Source organism: Anguilla rostrata, chromosome 2, assembly GCF_018555375.3.
Source record: "Anguilla rostrata isolate EN2019 chromosome 2, ASM1855537v3, whole genome shotgun sequence".
In the NCBI taxonomy this organism is placed as follows: domain Eukaryota; kingdom Metazoa; phylum Chordata; class Actinopteri; order Anguilliformes; family Anguillidae; genus Anguilla; species Anguilla rostrata.
The window spans coordinates 49,922,989-49,943,506 of NC_057934.1; the positions used below are offsets into that span (position 1 = coordinate 49,922,989).

At 43.0% G+C, this 20,518-nt stretch overlaps 1 protein-coding gene across 2 annotated transcripts in view; it reads left to right on the forward strand.

Moving 5' to 3' along the window:
- snx29 (sorting nexin 29) overlaps nt 1-17,388 on the forward strand; it is a 135,855-nt gene extending 118,467 nt beyond the window's left edge. For both annotated transcript variants that reach the window (XM_064322802.1, XM_064322803.1), the window contains 2 exons: nt 6,984-7,123; nt 15,765-17,388. In XM_064322802.1, the coding sequence (XP_064178872.1) occupies nt 6,984-7,123; nt 15,765-15,894 (270 nt within the window). In that variant the 3' untranslated portion in view covers nt 15,895-17,388. The remainder of the gene's footprint in view (nt 1-6,983; nt 7,124-15,764) is intronic.
- The last annotated feature ends 3,130 nt before the right edge of the window (nt 17,389-20,518 follow it).

The following is a 20,518-nucleotide window of genomic DNA, read 5'->3' on the forward strand; positions in this document are numbered from 1 at the left end:
GGATTTCCGACCCATTAAGAATAGTGAGGCTTTTTTTTTTTTTGACGCACCCGGCAGAAGCGCGGTGATGATGATGTCGGAGGCTGAAAGCCTGTCCAACGGGGGTCCGAGAGCTCATAATAGAGCGCTCTGCGCTCTTTGCATTAAGGAGACGTGAGGTGCCTGTTCCCCCGCGCTTCCCGTCTCCGCGAAGCTTCGACGCCGCGCGTTTTTTTCCCCCCGTCCACACCTTGAGTGCGAGGCTCGCGGTGAATAATTTACGGGTCTCGCATGTTGCCTCCAACATTACATTGTGCCGCCTGATGCATACATGATGTGCGCTTCAAACATATGACGAGAGGACGGGGGAGCCGGTGCTGTGCAAACGCTTTCTGACAGTCCCGCTCCGTCGGAACAAGTGTTGAATCCAATTGTCTTGTCACGTAGCGCACTTCCTGCTCGCTGCGCTAGCGTAGCCGCTGCAGCAGCCTTCATTAGGTGTGAATGGGCTGCGGAGTGTCTTCTGATCCTGGCAAAGGGCTCGCCCCGTGTCCTTTAGACCATCTGTCCCGCTCACAGGCTCGAAACTTTTGTGCCTGCTTGTCTGTAACGGTGTACATCGGTGCGCTCCCCTGACATTCCTGGCTCCCATTCCTGCTCTTTAGGAGCACACGACAGCTGTCACGTAGTTGTCTGAGTGAATTGATCGCTAGCCTAAGCTTTAGCTTTGCATCTCCTTGGATATCGAGGAATAACAAAGAAAATTTATGTACACTTAATATACCATCTATAAATTAGTTTTATTATATAAATTACTAATCATTATTATATAATAAAATGACAATGTATATATAGTATCCCTTCCTGGTTCCTGAAAATCATTATGAATTTGCTTTGTGGGGCATGCTTTTTATTTTAATAATAAATCCATTGCAGCTTGCATGTAGTTTCATTGCTGCTCAGCTATGGTTTTCTTGATGTTTTTTGTATGCATGGAGGTAATGTGCCTGTCTGTGTGTGCATGTGTGTGTATGGACCTGTGTGTGCCTGTATTTATCTGCCTATGTTGTGTGTGTGTGTGTGTGTGTGTGTGTGTGCGCGTGTGCGTGCCTGTGTGTGTGTGTGCGTGCGTGCGTGCGTGCGTGCGCGCGTGTGTGTGTGTGTGTGTGTGCGCGTGTGCGTGCCTGTGTGTGTGTGTGTGTGTGTGTGTGTGTGTGCGCGCGTGTGCGTGCCTGTGTGCGTGCCTGTGCGTGTGTATTTACACGCAGAAAATGAACTTGCTTCTGTGAGCCGCGGAGGTTAATAAGCCTGGCTGTATCAGAGCATGGGCTGCAGCCTGTGAAATAGACTTGTTACTGGCAATGAGGAGGGGAAAGGAAGGTAATTCAATATCACACTGAGTTTAAAAGAAACCCTATTACAGAAGGCCTGGCCACTGGCACTGTGGAAATGATTCTCAGCTATGTTTTTGTGGTATGGCTGGAATTTATAAGAAATCTGCTACTAGGAAGAACCTAGGAACCAGCCCCACATACGCAGGCCTACATGCATATCTGCTTATGAAACGAATGATCTTGAGAAATGCAAATTGAGATTCACAGAAACAAAAAAAAAAAAATTTCCATTTGGGAATTGTGGGGTTCACTTGCATTTGAATTCTCACTCTCTCAACGCTCTCAAAAGGTACTGTTTACACTTCCAGTTAGAGAGTAATCCCGTATATTTACATCTGATTACCACATTTGTAATTATATGCATTCCCAATAAGATGATGAAGTCAAGCGGTTTATTCAATATGTGCAAATAGATAAGAGGGAGTGTGAATAACCAGATCAAAATTGATGGAAGAAAGAGACCTTGAGTAGCTGGATTAAATGAGGATTAAATCATTTTGCTAATTTTGTGTTGATGAAATGGCTTAGCCCCTACAAAAGAGTAGACATTTCTTCATCAACGGAAATGACTAAAGTGGGTGAAGTGATTGTTGCCATTTTTGGAACACTGTTCTGAGTGGGGGAGAAAGTTGAAATGATTTCAGTTCTATAGAGCAGATTGCACACATCGCTACCCAGGCTTGAATGGACAGCTGAAATAAACAGCCAGGTGGAGCAGTTTGGCAAAAAGAACATAGCCCTTATAGTAAATGAATATGTTTAATGTTGTGTATCATTCAAATGTGTAATATCATTGGTAAAATTACTTTTTTATTAATGGGGCCGGATGTCAGGGGAGGTGTGCAGAGGAAGTGAATGAAAGGAGAGATGTAGTGCGGAAAAGAAACATCTACAGAAATGTCTTCTTGGAACTAACACCACTTCTGCATACATAAATAAAAGAAGTGTGAATTTGTTGTAACAGTGCATTATTTGCATAATAGTGTCTATATAAGCACAATGCATTTAGAAGATAAAACAGCTTGTGCCAATATTATCTGATTCAGGATTCAGAATTATTTTTTAATAAGGAGAGATTGTGTTGCTTCTATGGTGGTCAGCCATTTGTCGTGTCGATCTCTCTATTGAAGGTTTATTGGCAAAATCCTGACACTTAACAAGCAGTGCAGCTTTGATGGACAGTCCGTAGGCTGGTTACGAGCAGCTTTTATGTGACATTAAACAGGTTCATTTAACACAAACATCTCACTGACAAGGGATTTTTTTTAAAGGCAACTCTTTGGGAGAAGGGACGAGATTAACAAGATTCATGTCCGACTGACTGACACACAGGATGGGAGGAGAGGAGAGGAGAAGGGAGTGAGCGGAGAGGAAATCAGGGCTGCTGCAGGGGAAACCGGGGAGGGAAGCATTGAGGGTTTGCTGACGGGTTTGACGCACTGCACTGGATCTCACCTGCTGCAGTTGGGAAGCATGTTGTGGTGGACCCCTGCAGTGTCTCTTATACCCCTGGCTTGGATGTCAGTGCCTGTTTATATTGGCGGGAATGTGCAATGTCACTTACACTCATATAATGTCAGGTGCTGGAGTTTGATGTGGAACTGCTGTTTTTTCCAGTACTTAACTAGGGATGCTTAGGTGAACATCTAGTGAATATCTAGTTTTGTTTTGTACATTAATTAATAATGTTATATAATATAGCATTTAAACTATATATTTCACCCCGGGTAAGAGGGCTAAGGAAATAAATAATGTAACCTTGCACTTAAGCTGTAATGACACTAAAGAGTTCCTGCATCGCTCATTAGCATGTGCTGAGATTGATGGCAGGAACCAATAATCTGCACTGTGAACATAAATCAGGCCTTAATTGCGTCTATCGCTGAATTTGTCTTCATTGCCCTCCTCTGATTGCAATCTTGAATATAATTAGGATTTGTCTCCTTACAGGACGCAAGGGCTTGTGCTGTAGCCGTAATTATGTTAACAAATTGTTCCATAAGGAGGACCTCATCTGTTACCTTAGATGTTCTTTGTAATTGTTGATTAAGGCCATCAGTAAATTAATAGTAAATATAACTCATGAATGTCTATTGACTCTTTTGAGTTTATTGGGAGATTTCTTAGTCTGGTTCTCTATAATCCCTTCTCTACTGTCTTCACATTGAGGGACTTTTGTATACATTGTGTTGTCTAGAAACATTCAAGTTGTTTTTCAATTGTGCACACCGTCACCCACTCTTTCACTGCGCTGCCTGCTTTTTGCCTTTTCTGTGCCCTGATGCTAATGTCTTTTGACTGAAGTTTACTAATGAATGACTTTAAATGGCCATTGTTTTAGCTTGCATTATTAACGTATAAAATGAGTCTAGCAGAAAAAGCAGCATTTTAGTTCTCACTTCGAAGAGCTAGCAGAATTAGTAATAGGCAACAACAAACCAGAGTGCCAGAGTGTGGACTCACTAGAGCAAAGATGGCTTTGCCGGTGGCTATGGAAATCGTGGGCGAGTGACTGATGGTGAATTACACTTGAAGAGAGGCACTGTACAGAATCATCATGGCTAACCTTCGGGCCAATTTAGAGAGAGGTAGAGAGCAAATTTGAGATCTTCGATGCTTTTAGGAAATACATTTACCCTCAAACATTTGCCCAGGCACGTACTGTGTTGTGTTGTTAAAATAGTTTGTGTTGTACAGTACTGAGAGTCCCCAAAGTCTTGTAAATGCTCAATGGCTTTTCAGAAACGTGGTACCAAGTTTACAGCAAGTGAAGTTGATGCGCATAACGACTGGACAACAGCAGAATCGGGGGAGTCGGGCGGGAGGGAGGGAGGGAGGGAGGGGGGGGGGCTGTGTAGCGTGTCATCACCCCAGGACTCCCAGCAACAATTTGAGAGCCATATGGTGCCGCCCACGTGTCACTGATGGCGCCCTTACAAACAGGCAGCGTTATCGAATATGCGTAAGCATCGATAAACGTGTCCACAAAGTTGTGTTTTATTTCATTCCACACTGTGCCGGGTTTAATTCCCTCATTGGCTCTCTTTGTTTGGCTGAGTTTATTTTCTCCACTTTTTTGTCTCTTCTGTCTCATTTATTTCCTCCTCTGATTGTAAAACTGACAAACTGCCCAAGGACAGACACTGGCCCCTGACTGCTTCGTTTCATCAAATAGTTTGATATGACTGCAAGTTTTCCCGCAATTGTGCTCTTGGGAGCAGCATCCAGCCTGCATTTGTGGAATGAGCCTAACACACTGCCTTGCTGCCCATTCTATCCATTAGGACAGCGGCTTTCAGCTCTTTGTGATTCAGTCACCCCCACCCAGGCTCACAGGCATCCACATACCTCCAAAATAAGTTAAAAAGGGTTGGGGTGGGGAGGGGGGGTGGGGGTTGATTGAGATTGCATTTGCAGACCCCCTACAGTACCAGACATCAGGTTTAAAACCCAAGCATTAGGAAGATCAGGTTATAACTTCCTACTGCTTTGACATGCAGTGAATGAACGGATGGATTTCAGATGACAGGAGGGGGTGGAGATGGACTGCACACTCCTAGACTAGGCTGGAGTTTTAGCTTCATGTCAGCACCAGAGCCAGAATGGAGTGTGTCAGACCTGGGGAGGAATGAAGGCCACATTCTGGAGCTGATGGAGGTTTGGAGACAGCACTTGACCCCATGTGCCTTCAGTGAAAACCTTGGAAAGGACTATGTGCATCGGTGCCCCGAATGGAAGCTTGATCTGACAAAACAATGGAGTGCCCAAGCTATTGGCGTCAAATACACAATCTCTGGTAGAATCCATAATTTCTCATTATATTTCCCTCCCATTCTCATTATATCAGAATCTCCAGGTGTGTTGTTTCCTCTTTAAGCTCACTAACTCAACTGAGCCAAACGGGATTGTTGTGAACCATTACCCAGGGAAGGCCTCTGGTTTTGTTTGTCAGGAAGCCAAAGCTTTTCGCTGTACTGATCTGTGGGCCAACCATTAAATTAGCCTTGGCATGCGCTGTCCTTAAGGAAAAACAAACCTGACAGCCTCAGTGTTGTCCACACATCTTCTATGATTATCAACTTTTATGCTTTCTGTCATGTTTCAAAGTATATATCATGATTATAACAATATACGTTCAAACTTTAGCCAAGCGCTATTTATATAGGGCATCACGACAGACATCTTTATTTTTTTTTTAAAAGAAAGAAAAACTATTTGCATTTAAACACGGTCAGTTTCCCTGTCCGTCTTCTCCTTAAGCAACGGAGCGGCCGTGAAGCGAACGGAGCGGTCATTCCCGAGCGGTCGGGGGTGGGAGCGCTGAGTTACGGAGCGTGGCGCGGCGGCGCTAACCGGCGGAACGGAGCCCATCCATCAGCTGTCATTCCGCCCGCCGGCCTGCGGATTTACAGCCCCTTCACCCTGTCAGCGGCCCCGCCCAGCTGTCTCAATCACCGCGCCCCCGATCGGCATGCTGTCCCCGCCCACCGAGCGGCTCACTGACCCCGCCCACTGAGCAACTCGCTGTCCCTCGCCCACCGAGCGGCTCACAGACCCCGCCCACCGAGCGGCTCGCTGACCCCGCCCACCGAGCGGCTCGCAGACCCCGCCCACCGAGCGGCTCGCTGACCCCGCCCACCGAGTGGCTCGCTGTCCCCGCCCACCGAGCGGCTCGCCGACCCCGCCCACCGAGCGGCTCACTGACCCCGCCCACCGAGCAACTCGCTGTCCCCGCCCACCGAGCGGCTCACTGATCCGGAAAGGGCCCCTCTGAAGCGCTCAGGTTTAGTGCGGTGCTAGTTCTCTATTGTGTTCTTAATGGGATTGTCCCGGTCAGTTTTGGGGGGAGTGCCTCCGATTGAGACGCGCTCCCGCTGTGGTGTCTGGGCGTCTTCCAGCTCCTGGTGACGGGTGAGCGTGTGTGTGCCTCCCAGCTGCCTGGAGAATTCAGCCTCATTACATCAGCGCACCACCAGCAGCTTGTGTTTACCCAGTCTGTTTGCTGCTCCCTCTACCTTTCTGTTTGCACGCGTTCGCTGTTATTACGGCTGGAGATGGTCCGTTCTGTGCCCGCTGTGGCCTCTGGGTAAAAATGGCCACAGGTGAGCCATTATGAACTTAGTGTCATCTCTTATAATTTACATATAGTCTGCCAATATGTCTTGAATATATATACCAATATATATGCTTGAAATGACAATACACCATCCTCAGGTCCCACAGCTGAATGCCTGTGGCTCATTAATCAGTGTGTGCACTGATAAATACCTTTTTGTTTGTTGATTAAAGGATGAGTTGGTTTGGTATTATTAATGTGAAACAAAGGTTCAACACTGTATACTCTGTGTACTAATGAAGCAATGTATATGTGTACAGTATCCCTTTCACCTTTATGCAACACAATCCTTTATATCCAAGTATGTCAGAAACTCACTGTGTTGTTGATGATAATTTTCTTATTGGATATGCTTAGAACTATCTCTCGACCTAGTTTTAGTGGACAGTGTCTTTTTGTGAAATGGCTATGTTTATTTATAACTCAAAGTCAGTGTATCTGCATGTGTATCTGTGTGTGAGTGTGACAGATGGTTTCTTTGACATTCTCCTCAGGATGCCAAGTTTGTGGAGGAGCGGCGTAAACAGCTACAGTGTTATCTGCGCATGGTCATGAACAAGCTGATTCAGACTCTGCCCGAGTTCTCTGCCAGCCCCACCAAGGAAACCCTGCTGCAGCTTCTGCCTTTCTGCCAGTGAGTGCCCACGTCCACCGTGCCCACCACGGCCACCCTACCCATCACACTCATCCTACCCACCCTGCCCATCACACTCATCCTACCCACCCTGCCCACCACGCCCACCCTACCCACCATACCCACGCCCACCCTACCCACCCTGCCCACCGCACCTGCCGCGCCCACCCTGCCCACACTGCCCATCATGCCCACTGCACCCACCGCACCCACCCTGCCCACACTGCCCATCATTCCCACTGCACCCACTGTACCCACCCTGCCCAACACACCCACCCTACCCACCCTACCCACCATGCCCACCCTACCCAACATGCCCACTGCACCCACCGTACCCACCCTACCCAACATGCCCACCCTACCCACCCCTGTCCATGCCACCCACGCCAGCTGCACAGGCCCCGCTGCCCTCTCCTGTATCCATGTTAAGTTATTGTTTGACACCTGTGTTAATGTCAGCGTCTGTGTGGTTGCCCTACTCTTGTAACCAGTAGTCTGATGCCTTTTTAGCCGACATGGAGGGATACAGCATTTAATGCATCTGTGCGGCAGAAACAAGGCTTGCATCTACCGTCAGCCCACTGAACACGACAGCTCCTTGTCTGTGTGTGCGTGTGTGAGACTGTTTTACCTTAGAGGAGCAAATGCTTACAGGTGTAGAGTTGTTACATGTTTTATTAAAGTGTGCTCTCTCTCTCTCTGCCTGCCTGCCTCCCTCCCTCCCTCCCTTCGTTCCTCTGCCTGCCTTCCTCCCTCCCTCCCTCCCTCTGCCTTGTTTAAAAATGTTTAAAAATTTTTTTTTTTTTTAAATCAGTGTTTCCTGTAAAATGCACTCACCCCGACCTGTATCTTATTTTTCATTGCAAAGAGACGGTTATTTTAAAAAATGAACTGGACAATACGATATGCTGTCTTGGAATGAATATAAATATTGACTGTTGAGGCAGCCTGCCTATTTATAACTGTAATGCAGACTGATATAAGAGACCTGATGAGGAAAAACAAAGCTCTTCCTTCACTGTTAATTGATAGAGGAACATGACAGATTAATCTGTGGATTGTAAATGAATGTCATACATTTCTATTTCAAGCAGTAATTAAGATGGCAACAAACTGTCTGGCTTCGAAAGTGGATGGAAAAAGGGATGGAATGAGATTGCCTTTCCATGAATAAATGGCTTAGCCGGAAAAGGAGCAGGGATCACAGACACAAATGAGAAAATGACAGAGAAGGCACAGTCTGCTCTAATTACTCTGTTTTTCTTAGATTTGATTCCTTACAGTGGGTTCCTTGCATTTCCAGTGTGCTTTTCTTTGACAAGAACTGGAAATGACTTGCATACGTGTTGGTGTCTTCAATGCAGAATTAGCACAGAGCACTTCCTTTAATGCAGAATTAACGCTGGGCACTTCATCTTTAATGCAGAATTAATGCAGAGCAGTTTGTCTTTAATGCAGAATTGGCACAGAGCACTTTTGTCTTTCGTGTAGAATTAGCATAGACCACTTGATTTTTAATGCAGAGTTGGTGCAGAGTTCTTTGTTTTTAATGCAGAATTAATGCAGAGCACTTTGTCTTTCATACAAAATTAGCACAGGACACTTTGTTTTTAATGCATAATTAGCTCAGAGCATTTGGTCTTTAATGCAGAATTAGTCACAGAGCACTTTGGTGTTTAATGCAGGATTAGCGCATAGCATTTTGTTTTTAATTCAGAATTTGCACAGAGCTCTTTGTTTTCAATGCAGAATTAGTGCAGAACACTTTATTTTTAATGCAGAATTAATGCAGAACACTTTGTTCTTCATCTACAGAATTCTGGTAACACAGGGCCTGGCATTAAACAGAATGAGACATTAATGCAGTAAATATCACCCTGATGGAGTGATGGAGGAGAGCCCCTCCATTATGAGCCGGTGATTAGAGCAGGCAGGTGTGGCCACGGGAGCCCAGAGAAGGATACTGTTGCTCTTTCAGGGAACAAAATGGGCTTTTAAACCTTAAGGGACCGGGCCTTCTAAAATATTAATCACCCCGGCTTTAATTATTCACCGTATTATCACCATAAAAGAATGTTTGTGCTCTTTCGGGAGAGTGCTGCGTGCTCGCTTGTGGTCCGGCGGGCGGGACAGAGAGTTTCTGAGAGACGGGACGCAGCGCGAGCGCGACCTTGGGAAGGATAATGCGGGCCAGAGACGGCAGCCATTTGTCAGAGTTACGACTCCTGATTTGCGCCTGCTCTCTCTCTCTCCACCTATTGCAGTGTTCGTCTGTAGCGACAGTTTAAACAGCGCAGGGCTCCTGGTTTTCCACATGAAAGGAGCGGCGTCTGTAGAAAACAGACACTGTAAATAGTGATGGACTTTCTCCAGGCCAAAGAGCAGGGTGCAGGGTGCAAGACGAGCTCGCACTGTAAAACACCGCTTCAGCCCGGGAAGAAATCACGAAATTCCCACTGTATCCCAAAAAAGGAGGTGGTCTCTAGGAGTTTTCCAAGTGGGAAACTTGCAAGTGGCTGAGTCTATAAAGGAACTTTCTGAGGTCAGGCTGGGCCCTGTAGTCTAGGTCTCGCGGGGCTGATTCTTACGTCATTAGTCGTCTATGACAGGCAGGCCAAAGCAGCAGAACGCAGCTTTATCTTCCCGGGGTAGGTTACGCTTCAGTTTTCCAGGGGTCTTGTGCCTCTTCGCTGCTCACAGAAGCCCTATGGGATAGCAGCTCTTAAGAGTAAGAGATACAGCTCTTCCGCAGTCAGCGCTAGCTCTGCTATAGCGCACTGTGTGGCTGGCAGTACCTCAGAGCAGAGCACATGCCCAGCTGTACTGCTCTCTGTGCAGGTGCAGCTTCAGGTGTCATTCAGTAATGAGAGCTTAATTGCTGGTGATTAAAAAATTGGGAGAAGGGGAAGATATAGTTTTTTATCACGCCTCAACAATTTAAAAATGTCATGCTTTTAAACAGGCTATTAATCTTATGCCTTTGTATTCATTCTTGGTTTGTTGTTAGTTTATGTCCAGAATGCAAGTTTACAACAGTTCATAACTATTATTGCAGCTTGAGATGCTGCTCTGTGAGCAAGCTTCAACAACTTGATAACATAATTACAGTTCTATAATAGAATAAAATAACAGTTGTAACCTTATTATATAAATGTTAAAGAACACAACTTGAGGTATGGGAAGATTGTATTTCGATATTCAGTATTAATGTGGCTTTTTTCAACAGATAAAATATAATCCATTTAATTCTGTTAATTACATAGATATGGTTTTGTTCACAGAAAGTTTAAGCCTCAGGAGTACGTGCCTGTTCCTTCACACTTCACTGAATGAGCAAAAAATAAATAAATAATATTGCAGATTTTTACACAAATTCAAAAAGGGCTGGAGAGAATTCAATATTGCTGTCAATTCCCAGAAGGAGCCTTGTTTAAAAGCAGGCTTTTACAGGAAGCCTAATTCAGTTGCTCATGCTGAGGAACATACTGTACTTAAGGGAGAAAGAGGAATTTGGATTCCCAGAATTTGGGTTTCAAACCTCATTCTCTTTTCAAAAACCTTCAGCTTAGATTGTCTTTTTTCAAGCAGTTCATTATTACAGGTCTTTTCTTCTTTCTTTTAACTTTTTGAAAACTTTTATTTACTGTCTGACTAAAAGACACAGTTCTCACTGCATTTAATGGCATGAAATGGAAAAGCATACCTGCATTTCATAAGAAATATGAACAGATAAAGTGATGTTGGAATTCTTAGGTAGAAAGAAATGTGAAAGACATAAATTGCTTTCCTGTCCTTTCAGGATAACGGCAAAGAAATCATGTGATTTTTTGCATATTTACAAGCAACTGCACCTTTATTTTGAGGTCACAAGCATCCTTTGCTTGGGAAACACCCTTGAGCATGTAAAATATGTGCTTCTTACAACACTTGACATTTATTGCATGAAAAGACCTAAGACTAGAGGAAGCGAAGGTCAATGTTGAAATGCTTATCTGCAATTTTAGCTTGCAGACAAAGCTTTTAAGGTCATTTATGAAGATCTGTTCGAGGTCTGAGGAGATTTTCCATATTTGAAAGTCGAGTCACCAGGTACAGTAACCTCCAAAATGACTGGCACCTCTGATAATGAAAAGAAAAAAGGCTGTATAATAAAACAGTAAAATAAACAGTAAAGATAATGGGCTATGTGTATGCTCAGAAATCTGGAGAAATTATTCTTTCATTCTAAGGGAATGCTCAGAGAAAAAATGTTTAATGAGTGATAATTTTGCCCTAATTTTCCCAAAACTGTAGATGTCAAAGTTATTGGCACCCCCGTTTTCAGTACTTTGTGCATTCTCCCTTTGCAAGTGCAACACTACCGAATGTTTTATGGATTTGCTGAAGTCAATAGACTGTAATGGCCATTGCAAAACACATTTATTTATTTATTTATTTATTTATTTATTTATTTATTTATTTATTTTACCAGGAATCGGGTAACATTGTTTTTGGTTTATTTCTGAGGTATGCCTGACATCTTTGACATGAGGAAAGATCTTTTGTGGCCAAGTTTAAGCTTCTTGGTGGGTCGGGGGGATACAAGATTTGATGCTTCTTGATTGTGTGCCTGGCCAAAAACCAAATTTTGCCCTCATCTTACCGTAACACATGGTTCCAATCAATGTCCAGCAATATCTGAGTGGAATATCTGACTTGATTTCTTTGAATCAACATTGTGTCTTAAAAAGGGTTGCACTTTCAGGAGAGGGACGGAAGTGGTGCTGTGCATGCTTCATGCTAAGAGTAAGAATGCAGGTCTATTGATGTGCTGACGGGCGACTCTGGCCCCGCTCACTATCGCATTAACGCTGACCCACATAGCCGCATGGGTCCTCGGAAGGGAAATGGAGGGAAAATCGTTTTAACTTTTCATACCTCACTGGAAAAGAAATGGAAGATCTTCGTGGCTCCGGACTTGTGTGTTAGATGAGCCGCGCACATCGAATGCTACCGGCAGACAGAACCCAGAACCAGAATTAGTCCGGAGGAGAGAGGGAAAAGAAAGGAGAGAGAGAGCTGGGGAGATGGCGACCGTGAGCAGAATGGCATGGGAGATTAGGGTATACAGTGAGCAGGCAGGCACACACTGGCATGGGCGACTTTAAGCAAGCAGGCGACATACAGGCATGGAGAATGTAGACAGACAGGCTGCGGAAGCTGTTTCTTATCAAAGCTTTATGTGCCCAGGCGGCACCAAGAGTATTACAGATTTGTAGCTTCCACGAGATTGCAACCGGCAGTGTAAAAATGAAATGCTCTTGCTTTGAATTGGTAGCTCCAGTGATTTCCTGTGTTGTTTTTGTTCTACTTGTTGTGATCAGGGTAATGGGTTGGTTTACTGTGAAAATATTTCACCTGGTTGTTGTTAAATTTGTATTTCTGTCATCACAGCTATTGATTTAAAGAGGTTAATTAAAAAAAAAACTTATAGGAAGTCTGATAATCCCAGTTAAAGTCATTATACACATTTTTCACTGGATTGATGGAGCGTCTTTAGTTTGGTTGCCTTCAAAAGAAAAAAATGTTTTGAAAGTGAGTATCAAACAAAGTAAACAAATTATTTTGAGGTAGTGTAAAATGTGCTGCACTGTGAAGTACAAAATTCAGTTGAACTCATTATTAGAATGAATGACGCAAAAAAAGTCAAGATAACCTAGGCACTTCTCAGCAAGTCAGGAACTGAGATATTTGATTCGTATGACAACAAATACAAATTGTCCATCTGGACCTGTAAGTCAGGATGGACACAGTGAAATTGGAAAATTGCTGGCTCTCAGCCATGAACTGCACCTCAGCGACCTTACTGTGTAAAACCCAGTCAGGATATGATCAGCGAAGGCTCCATTCAGAGTTCAGTCTAATTCCATCATAAATGCAGCTGTCATAAAAAAATGTACGGTTATTTCATTTCAATTCGGCAATCAGACAAAAGTGGTTCTGTGACAGGTCACCCCGAGGCTGTTCTTGCTGTGCGCTATTGTGTTTTTCCTGTCCGTCATTTGGCAAGAGGGATCAATGCATCGTTTATTGTTGACGAGCATGCAGTCACAGCTTCACCTTACAGTTTCCTATCAAACCCATTGAATGCTGGAGACGAAGTGTTTTATTTTACATGAAAGACTGGTCACTTGGTGCGGTGATGGACACTTGGCAGAACAAAGGCTGTTCACACTTCTGCAAAAAGCCCAGTTGGAAATGGGAACACAATGAGCTCTATTCATGCACTGCGCTGTAAAATCTGTTTTGGAAAAGTAGCATGCGTGCTGTCACACAACTGAAACCGTATAATATGGCATGCAAGATGATCTGAGAATGTCTGTGTATACAGGGTCCAACAAAACAAAGCACGCAGTCTCTCCGTGCAAAATCCATAATGTAACTGAAGCCGGAAGCTTGCCAGGCAGAGGCTTAAATACTGTAAATGGCAATTTAATGGGAAGGGTGTTTATTTTTTTCAATTTTCCTGCCTTTTATTCTTTCTTCTCTCTTTTGCACGGTTGGTGGGAGTGGGTGAAGTATGAGTTGGAGATTAGTAGAGGAACTATTGGGGAATTTGTTCAGAGAAGCAGCACATTGTCCAGTGAATTCCCTCTGTTTTAGTTTGATCTAATCTTTGCATTGAATGCTCGGGGAAACAATTTAGGAATTGTCTTGTTTGTCTTATTTAAGTTTAAATATTTGCATTTATACATGCTCATTTCGTAAGTTTTATGCACTGTCCACTTCTCTGTACAGACTTTTTTGTAACCTCTTTGATTTGTAGCATGGTTAAATCATAAATGCACTTTCAATAAAAGAATAAATTGGACGTAGTGTTCAGCATTGATTCTGTACATGGTTTACAGCCCCTGGACCATTGTATTGTACAGCTTCTCTTTCAAGTCATATTTTGTATGAGACTGTTTATGGTGTTTGAGAAAGAACAGAAATGGGCTGTGATTGATTTGCCGGAGCCAGCTGTGCTGTCAGTCCTCCCCATACAGATGGGTTGTGTAAGAGCTTTGTTTAAGGTATCTATAGTGTAAGTCAGTAGCAGAATCTGGACGTGGGGTCTGGCCTTCTCTGCATGGGTAGATTGAAATGTGTCTCGGTAATAGGAGGGTGGAATGGCATCAGTCTGCTACCTGAGGCTAGTTAGCCCCCCACTGTTTGGTCTTGATTGAAAGTAACGAAGCAGAAAGCTCCTCAGACTCAGCGAGTCGATGCCAGATGGTAGGATGTTGGCACTGCGGTCCCTGGCTTTCAGTCACACAAGATGCATGAAGCAAATGTCACCCAAGCACTAAGAAGCGTACCCAGGAAGAACCTGCTCGCGATGCTGCCTTCTTTTCCCTCAATCAGCCCCCCACCACTGTGGCTCAGCCTCCTTCCTCCTTCAGCACTGACATTATTAAATCTGCACATAGCCAGGCTCGGCAGGGATCCCTGCCTGGAGCACCCTTCATAAAGAGCCATCTTCTCTGTCTTCTGAGGAGCCTCCCCTCAGCAGGAAGGAGGAAGTGAGCTGCTCACAAAGAGCGGGCTCCACCAGGAGGAGATAAAACGGCGAAACCCACCCCGACCGCAGCAAAGCAAAGTATTCAAGCTTGTGGTCAATTTCTGCCACTTCAAGAGAGCTGAAGAATCTGTTAAACTGGCTTTTCCTGTGCTGACATGCTACACGTTAATGATCCATGACTTCAAACAGCATCACAGGAAGCCAGGCTCTCTCTGGCCGTGGGGGATCTGCTGTTGTGTACGGTGAGAGGGAAAGTGCTTGTTAAAGTGGCCTGTTTACGGTTTGACAGGAATATACCCCACTGGATTTCAAATAGGAAAGCTATACACATTCCGATACTGACTTTTGTTTCTGAGTCCAGGTAGAAATTTTCTTCTGGAAAGGTCTTTGAGTTTCTGTCTCTTGCCGTCTTTGTGGTATGAGCAGAAATGGCAGAGCCATGAATTATTAAGGAAGTCCATTGTGCTGCAGCCGCCTAAGGAAGCGCTGTGGCACCCAGTGACAGAGTGCCTGGCCTCTGTATTCCTGATAGCGGGGAGCAGCTGTTCTCCAGCGACACACTGACCCTTTCAGTCCGTATGATTTTTTTCCTGGGGCTGGGTGAGGGGCTCTCCAAAGTTGTGGATGGATTTCTGCTTCACTGAGACACTAATGAGGGGGTTTACAGAACCGCCACACTTCTGCCAGACCTGCCAGTGAATCACTGTGATAGAGGCCCACTGGGTAGCACCTGTTCATAGCCCATTCACCAGTGACAAGCAGTAAATGCGGGGACTGTGGGTTCATTAGCAAGGAGTAGAGAGGTGGACAGCACTGCCCAAGGGAATCTAGGCATTATCTCTTGGTTTCTGGTGCTTTACAAATGTCTGTATTTGAAGTACATTTTAAACATGTCCCCTAATGAAGTCGGTCACAAATTGAAATGTTTTTCAGTCATAATTCTTTGATAAAGCATATTTCAGACAAGTAACTGAAGCGTTAGGCAGAATAATACATTTTTAATCATTTGATAGGCCTGCACTTTGAAAGCACAGGCTTTCTACTCTAAATCATGGTAGGGGTGTAGTTCTTGTCTTGACTCCTCATTTTGTCTCTTCACAGGGACACCTCGCAGGCTAACGAAACGGGAAGCAAACCGACCCGCTCCAGAGTGTCCTCCAGGTTCCCAAAACTGGGCCGTAGCCAGAACCGGGAATCCCGGAACCCTGAACCACAGAGTGGGGACCTTTGACCTCTCATCTGTAAGACCTAAAGACCTGAGATTCACTATGGACCCTGTTCCAGAGAATGGTGGAGCGAGGGAGAGGGATAGGAGGATGCACCTCTGTTTCCAGAGCTGCTGATGTATGCTGCCTTGTGACTTTCATGGAAGGAAATCCAGCTCCCTCCTCACTCCAGGATGATTGAATGACCACAGTGAAAGACTAACAGGATCTAAGACTGTAATAGATGGAAGATGGGTTTTACACAATTTTATTGAATTTTGTGGAGAAATGATATTAATCATTGTGCCTACAGCAGATTTTTTTCACAGGTTTTCTTTTTTGCTCAGACAAAAGAGGAACTTATTCTTGCTGTACTAATTTTTTAAGCTACATTGAACATTATATTGTGGTGCCAAATGGAAAAGCTCCTGTCCAGTCCCCTGCAGGAACACAGTGTCAAGAACTCATCCTTTTGTTTCTGCGAAGCTGTGATTGTTCAGGTCTGTTAGGCACCAACAATGTAACTTTATCTAATAATGCATTTATCCAAAATGACAGCCAGGCCTAGTGTGGGTCCTGATCTGGATCCTGCAGTTACTAAAGTTGCGATTGTGATGTAGTGATATAGCAAGAAACAATATATACATTTATCGTCGATGAATGTTTTATGATGGTGAAAACTTGAAAAGGCTGCTTGAAGACTGAAATGCATGTAAAGCAGAATGATCCTTCCCCTTATGCAGTTTGTGTGTCACGTTGTACACAGTGAGACACAGAGAGCTCAACAAAACCTGTGTGTGTGGTGTCATTTCCAATGACCCTAAGAATCTGTCTTGTTGTTGAGTAACAGTGCGTACTGTATATAGCCAGGGAAGGAGGACCAGTATTGAAATCGTAGTTAGTGGTATCAGCTGTGGTAGGACTGTCAATGTTAGAGGCACTGTAGCTGACTATCGACAATGTATTAACATCAATAGGGGAAGCTGCCGGAATCTGTTCAGATTAAACATTTATGCTCTCTCGTCATTTTAAGCATAATCATAAAGTCTTAAAGAAATGCATAACATAGTGTATAACCTCCACTAATAGCAATAGGTTAGCACATTGTCTCTTAACCTCAGAACACAATAATAAACATTAGAAATAAAAACAGTAGACAAACTGTTGTAACCTTAAAATACATGGTTCCTTATCGAAATATCTCTTCCCAATGTGCAAATACAGTATGTCGTTTTCCTGTCAGTAAATAAAAAGTGTTTGTCTGTTCACCTATCTGCTCCTGCACTCTCGAGACAAATCTTCAGCCATTACCTGTAATAACCACATATGTAATCTTTAATGTTGCCATTTAAATACCACTAATGTGTTGACTGTCATTCGCAATCCAGGGTGACCTGTAGCAATTTATTCATATCAGTCAGCTACTGCCTTCTGTTGGCTTCACATGTAATCACTGTCTGTAATCAGCAATGCAATTGGCCTTCAAATGAATAAAAAATTGGAGTTGGATAAAAGTGTAATCTTGGCTACACTGGTGTATGTTTTCTTTTTTGGTTATATAATTCTTTTTTATTTTTAGTTTTATGGCATTGCATCTACTGGAGGTTTTAAAACCTTCCAACTTTATTGATGTGGTAAGTTTGCAAAATGACAACAGCCTCCTCTTAGTGAAATCAGTTAGCCAATCTATTGGACCATGCCCTCAGAGGTTACTGTGGCTATGCTGGACAATTTCTTCCAAATATGGTTCAAAATATTTCTGTGATGTACATCTAGAGCATATTGTGTTTTCCAGATTCACAAAAACACATTAGTTGTGGTGCGACAACAGAAAATATGTCGTTATTACCATTAGCTGGCTGTCTAGCTAGTTTGCATTTCCGTTGCTTGCTAATGTTGTGCTATCATAGGAACCCAGTAACACCTTTAGATAGTCATTCTGTCTACAAGATGGTACGTTTCAACTGACTCACAATCCCTGTAATTGTGCTGTAGCAAAGGTTAACTTGCTCATTAGCCTGGAATACACTGATATAACAGGCACACAGGCCTGCTGGCTAATGCACAACATGAGGCTTTGCAGGTGGGACCACTACTTTACATTTAGGACCAGAGAGAATGGAAATGTAATGAACACTGTCATTGGGAGGGAAAAATGATGATACAGCTGCAATAACATGAAGTGAGGGTAGGTCATTTATCACTTCTTGATTAAGTGTAATATTGTATTTATTTTTCTTCATGAAGATCACCAGTTAACTAAATCAAGCTCCAAAATGATTGGAACAGCGAATCTAAATTCATAAGTAATAAAAAAAGATATTTTTTCTAATAAGAGTTGACTGATGACAAGATTTAATTTTTTTCTTGATTGCCTAAATCAATTACACAAGCTCAGATAGCCCCCCTCTTTAGATGAACAAAAGTTGAAGTAAATATCTGTCATGTCTATATTCAAGTCGCCTGTTCGTTGTTATCAATAAGTACATTCTGCCAGCCCTCAGGGGAGCTCTATGTTTAAAAACAGCATGCTTTGTCACGCTTACGCTGTTGCTGTTTTTAGTTCTCGCTTGAAAAACGGTTGGTGTTCTCACCTAAAATGAAAAGCAGGCTCAACTGTAAGTCTTGATTTTTTAAATTTTTTTTCCTGGTGAACATTTCTTTTGTTTAGCTTTTCATCTCCGGAATCCAATGCCAAGCAATATCAGTGGTGTAGCTATAATTGGTTCTTTTATATCAGGGGCCTCATTTATAAAATTGGCTCACAATCAAATAGTACCTTAAATAGAGGCTTACGCAAGCAAAACTAGAACTAGTAGCCAAAAAAATCACACTTCGATGTGGACATTAGTGAATTACCTGCTGGTTAAATGGAGGCAATGCGTCACAGGGCTCCACATGAATCCATGAAGTTAAGAATAACATTTAATTGATAACAAATTTTAGGCACGAAGAGTGCAAGAAATGTTGACGTTCAAACTGATTTAGAGGAAAAGGACTGCTATTGGCCACATTACCATTGCCAAAGAAGGGCCAATGGTAATGAACATTCAGGCAAGCTATGAATCACATGAGATTTATATATAAATCAAATGAGATTTATATATCACGGGTGCATAAGATGCAGATACGCCACTTTAAACAAACTTAAGTAACTTTATGATCAGTTAGTTTTATACATCAAGTATGAGCACAACTGATCTTAAGATTAAGTTTAAGTTTAAATCCAAGAACATTTTTATAAATGAGGTCTTAAGAATTTGTCTTGTGTGCCTGTTCCTCTTAGTTTGTACTTCTACCTGTTTATGATTTAATCATTTTATAATCTCAATTTTTATTTCTTTGAAAATCATCCCAGAATGTTTGCAGGAAGGGTGTTATATAAGTGCTTCATGTATTGTGTTGTATTGACTATCTGATTAGGGTTGTTGGCATGCACTACATAGGAAAGTGCTTCTCAAAAATTGTCCATGCATTTTCTTCTACACAGCTGGAAAACATGTTTCTTTAAACATGATCCAAATTCATTACGTCAACATTAATATTTATGTCTGCTTTTTGAAGTTGCTCTGGATAAGACGCGATTGTACTATAATGTAGTGTCGTATAAGCACAAGTGTGCCAGATGCAGATTCTGTTACAGAATCCAAGCCCATGTCATACCACTACCTACAAACATGTACCATACTGTACATTGTACCATACCTTTGCCTCTGTTTGCTTAAAGGATATCTTGGGTACTTAACTGGTCCAAAAGTCTGATTTGGGCTTTCCCGTTGTTGGTGCTGAGAACAGGTTTACATGTTGTAGAGCTGCCTTTGCAATGCAGCTTTCTTTGCTTTTTTATTTAATACCTTTGTTACAGCAAACTGGCCATTTAACTCTAACATCAGTTATACCAAGTCCAAGAGGGACCAAGTGTGGTTTGTCAGAGTTCAATTACCGCTGAACCTTTTAGTATCCGATCCCTGCACAGTGTACACATTTTTTGTGGCAGCTTTGATCATTTGTCTGCATCCTGCTCCTGATGTCTTCCTCGGCCGACTCGATTGCAGTTAATTGCGAACACCCACAGTGCTTTCTTTATCGAGATTCTCCACAGTGTTTGTCATGCTTAATGTCTGTACTCTAACTCTTCTCTTAAAGCTTCATAATTGCCTTTTTTCTATAGCAGGCAGTTCCTTGGTAATAATGTTTATTTTATAATTTGTCACACTAAATATTAAAGCCAAGGCAAAGAATATTCTTGTGAATGTAGAGAAACATGGGTGAGCTACAGTATTTGGCCATTTCATTTATGCACAAGCACTCCACAATGAATAACCAATAAATAGACCATCAGACCAAGAATTGCTCTCAATATTTTTTGGGACATATTTTTCTTGATTTGTTTTTGTATTCCACAATTTAAATTGCCAATCAAACAATTCAAATGTGGTCAAAGTTCAGATTCTCTGCTTTTATTGAAATGTTATTAAAATATGAGCACTTTTTGTAAATACCAAAAGGAACTTACCAAAATCCAAAGTATACCAAAGCGTATCTATGAAACGTGGTTGTGAGGGTGATATTATTTTGGCATGCCTGGCTGCCACAGGTACTGGCTCACTTCTTTTCATTGATGATGTTACTGCTAATAGCAGGAGCAGA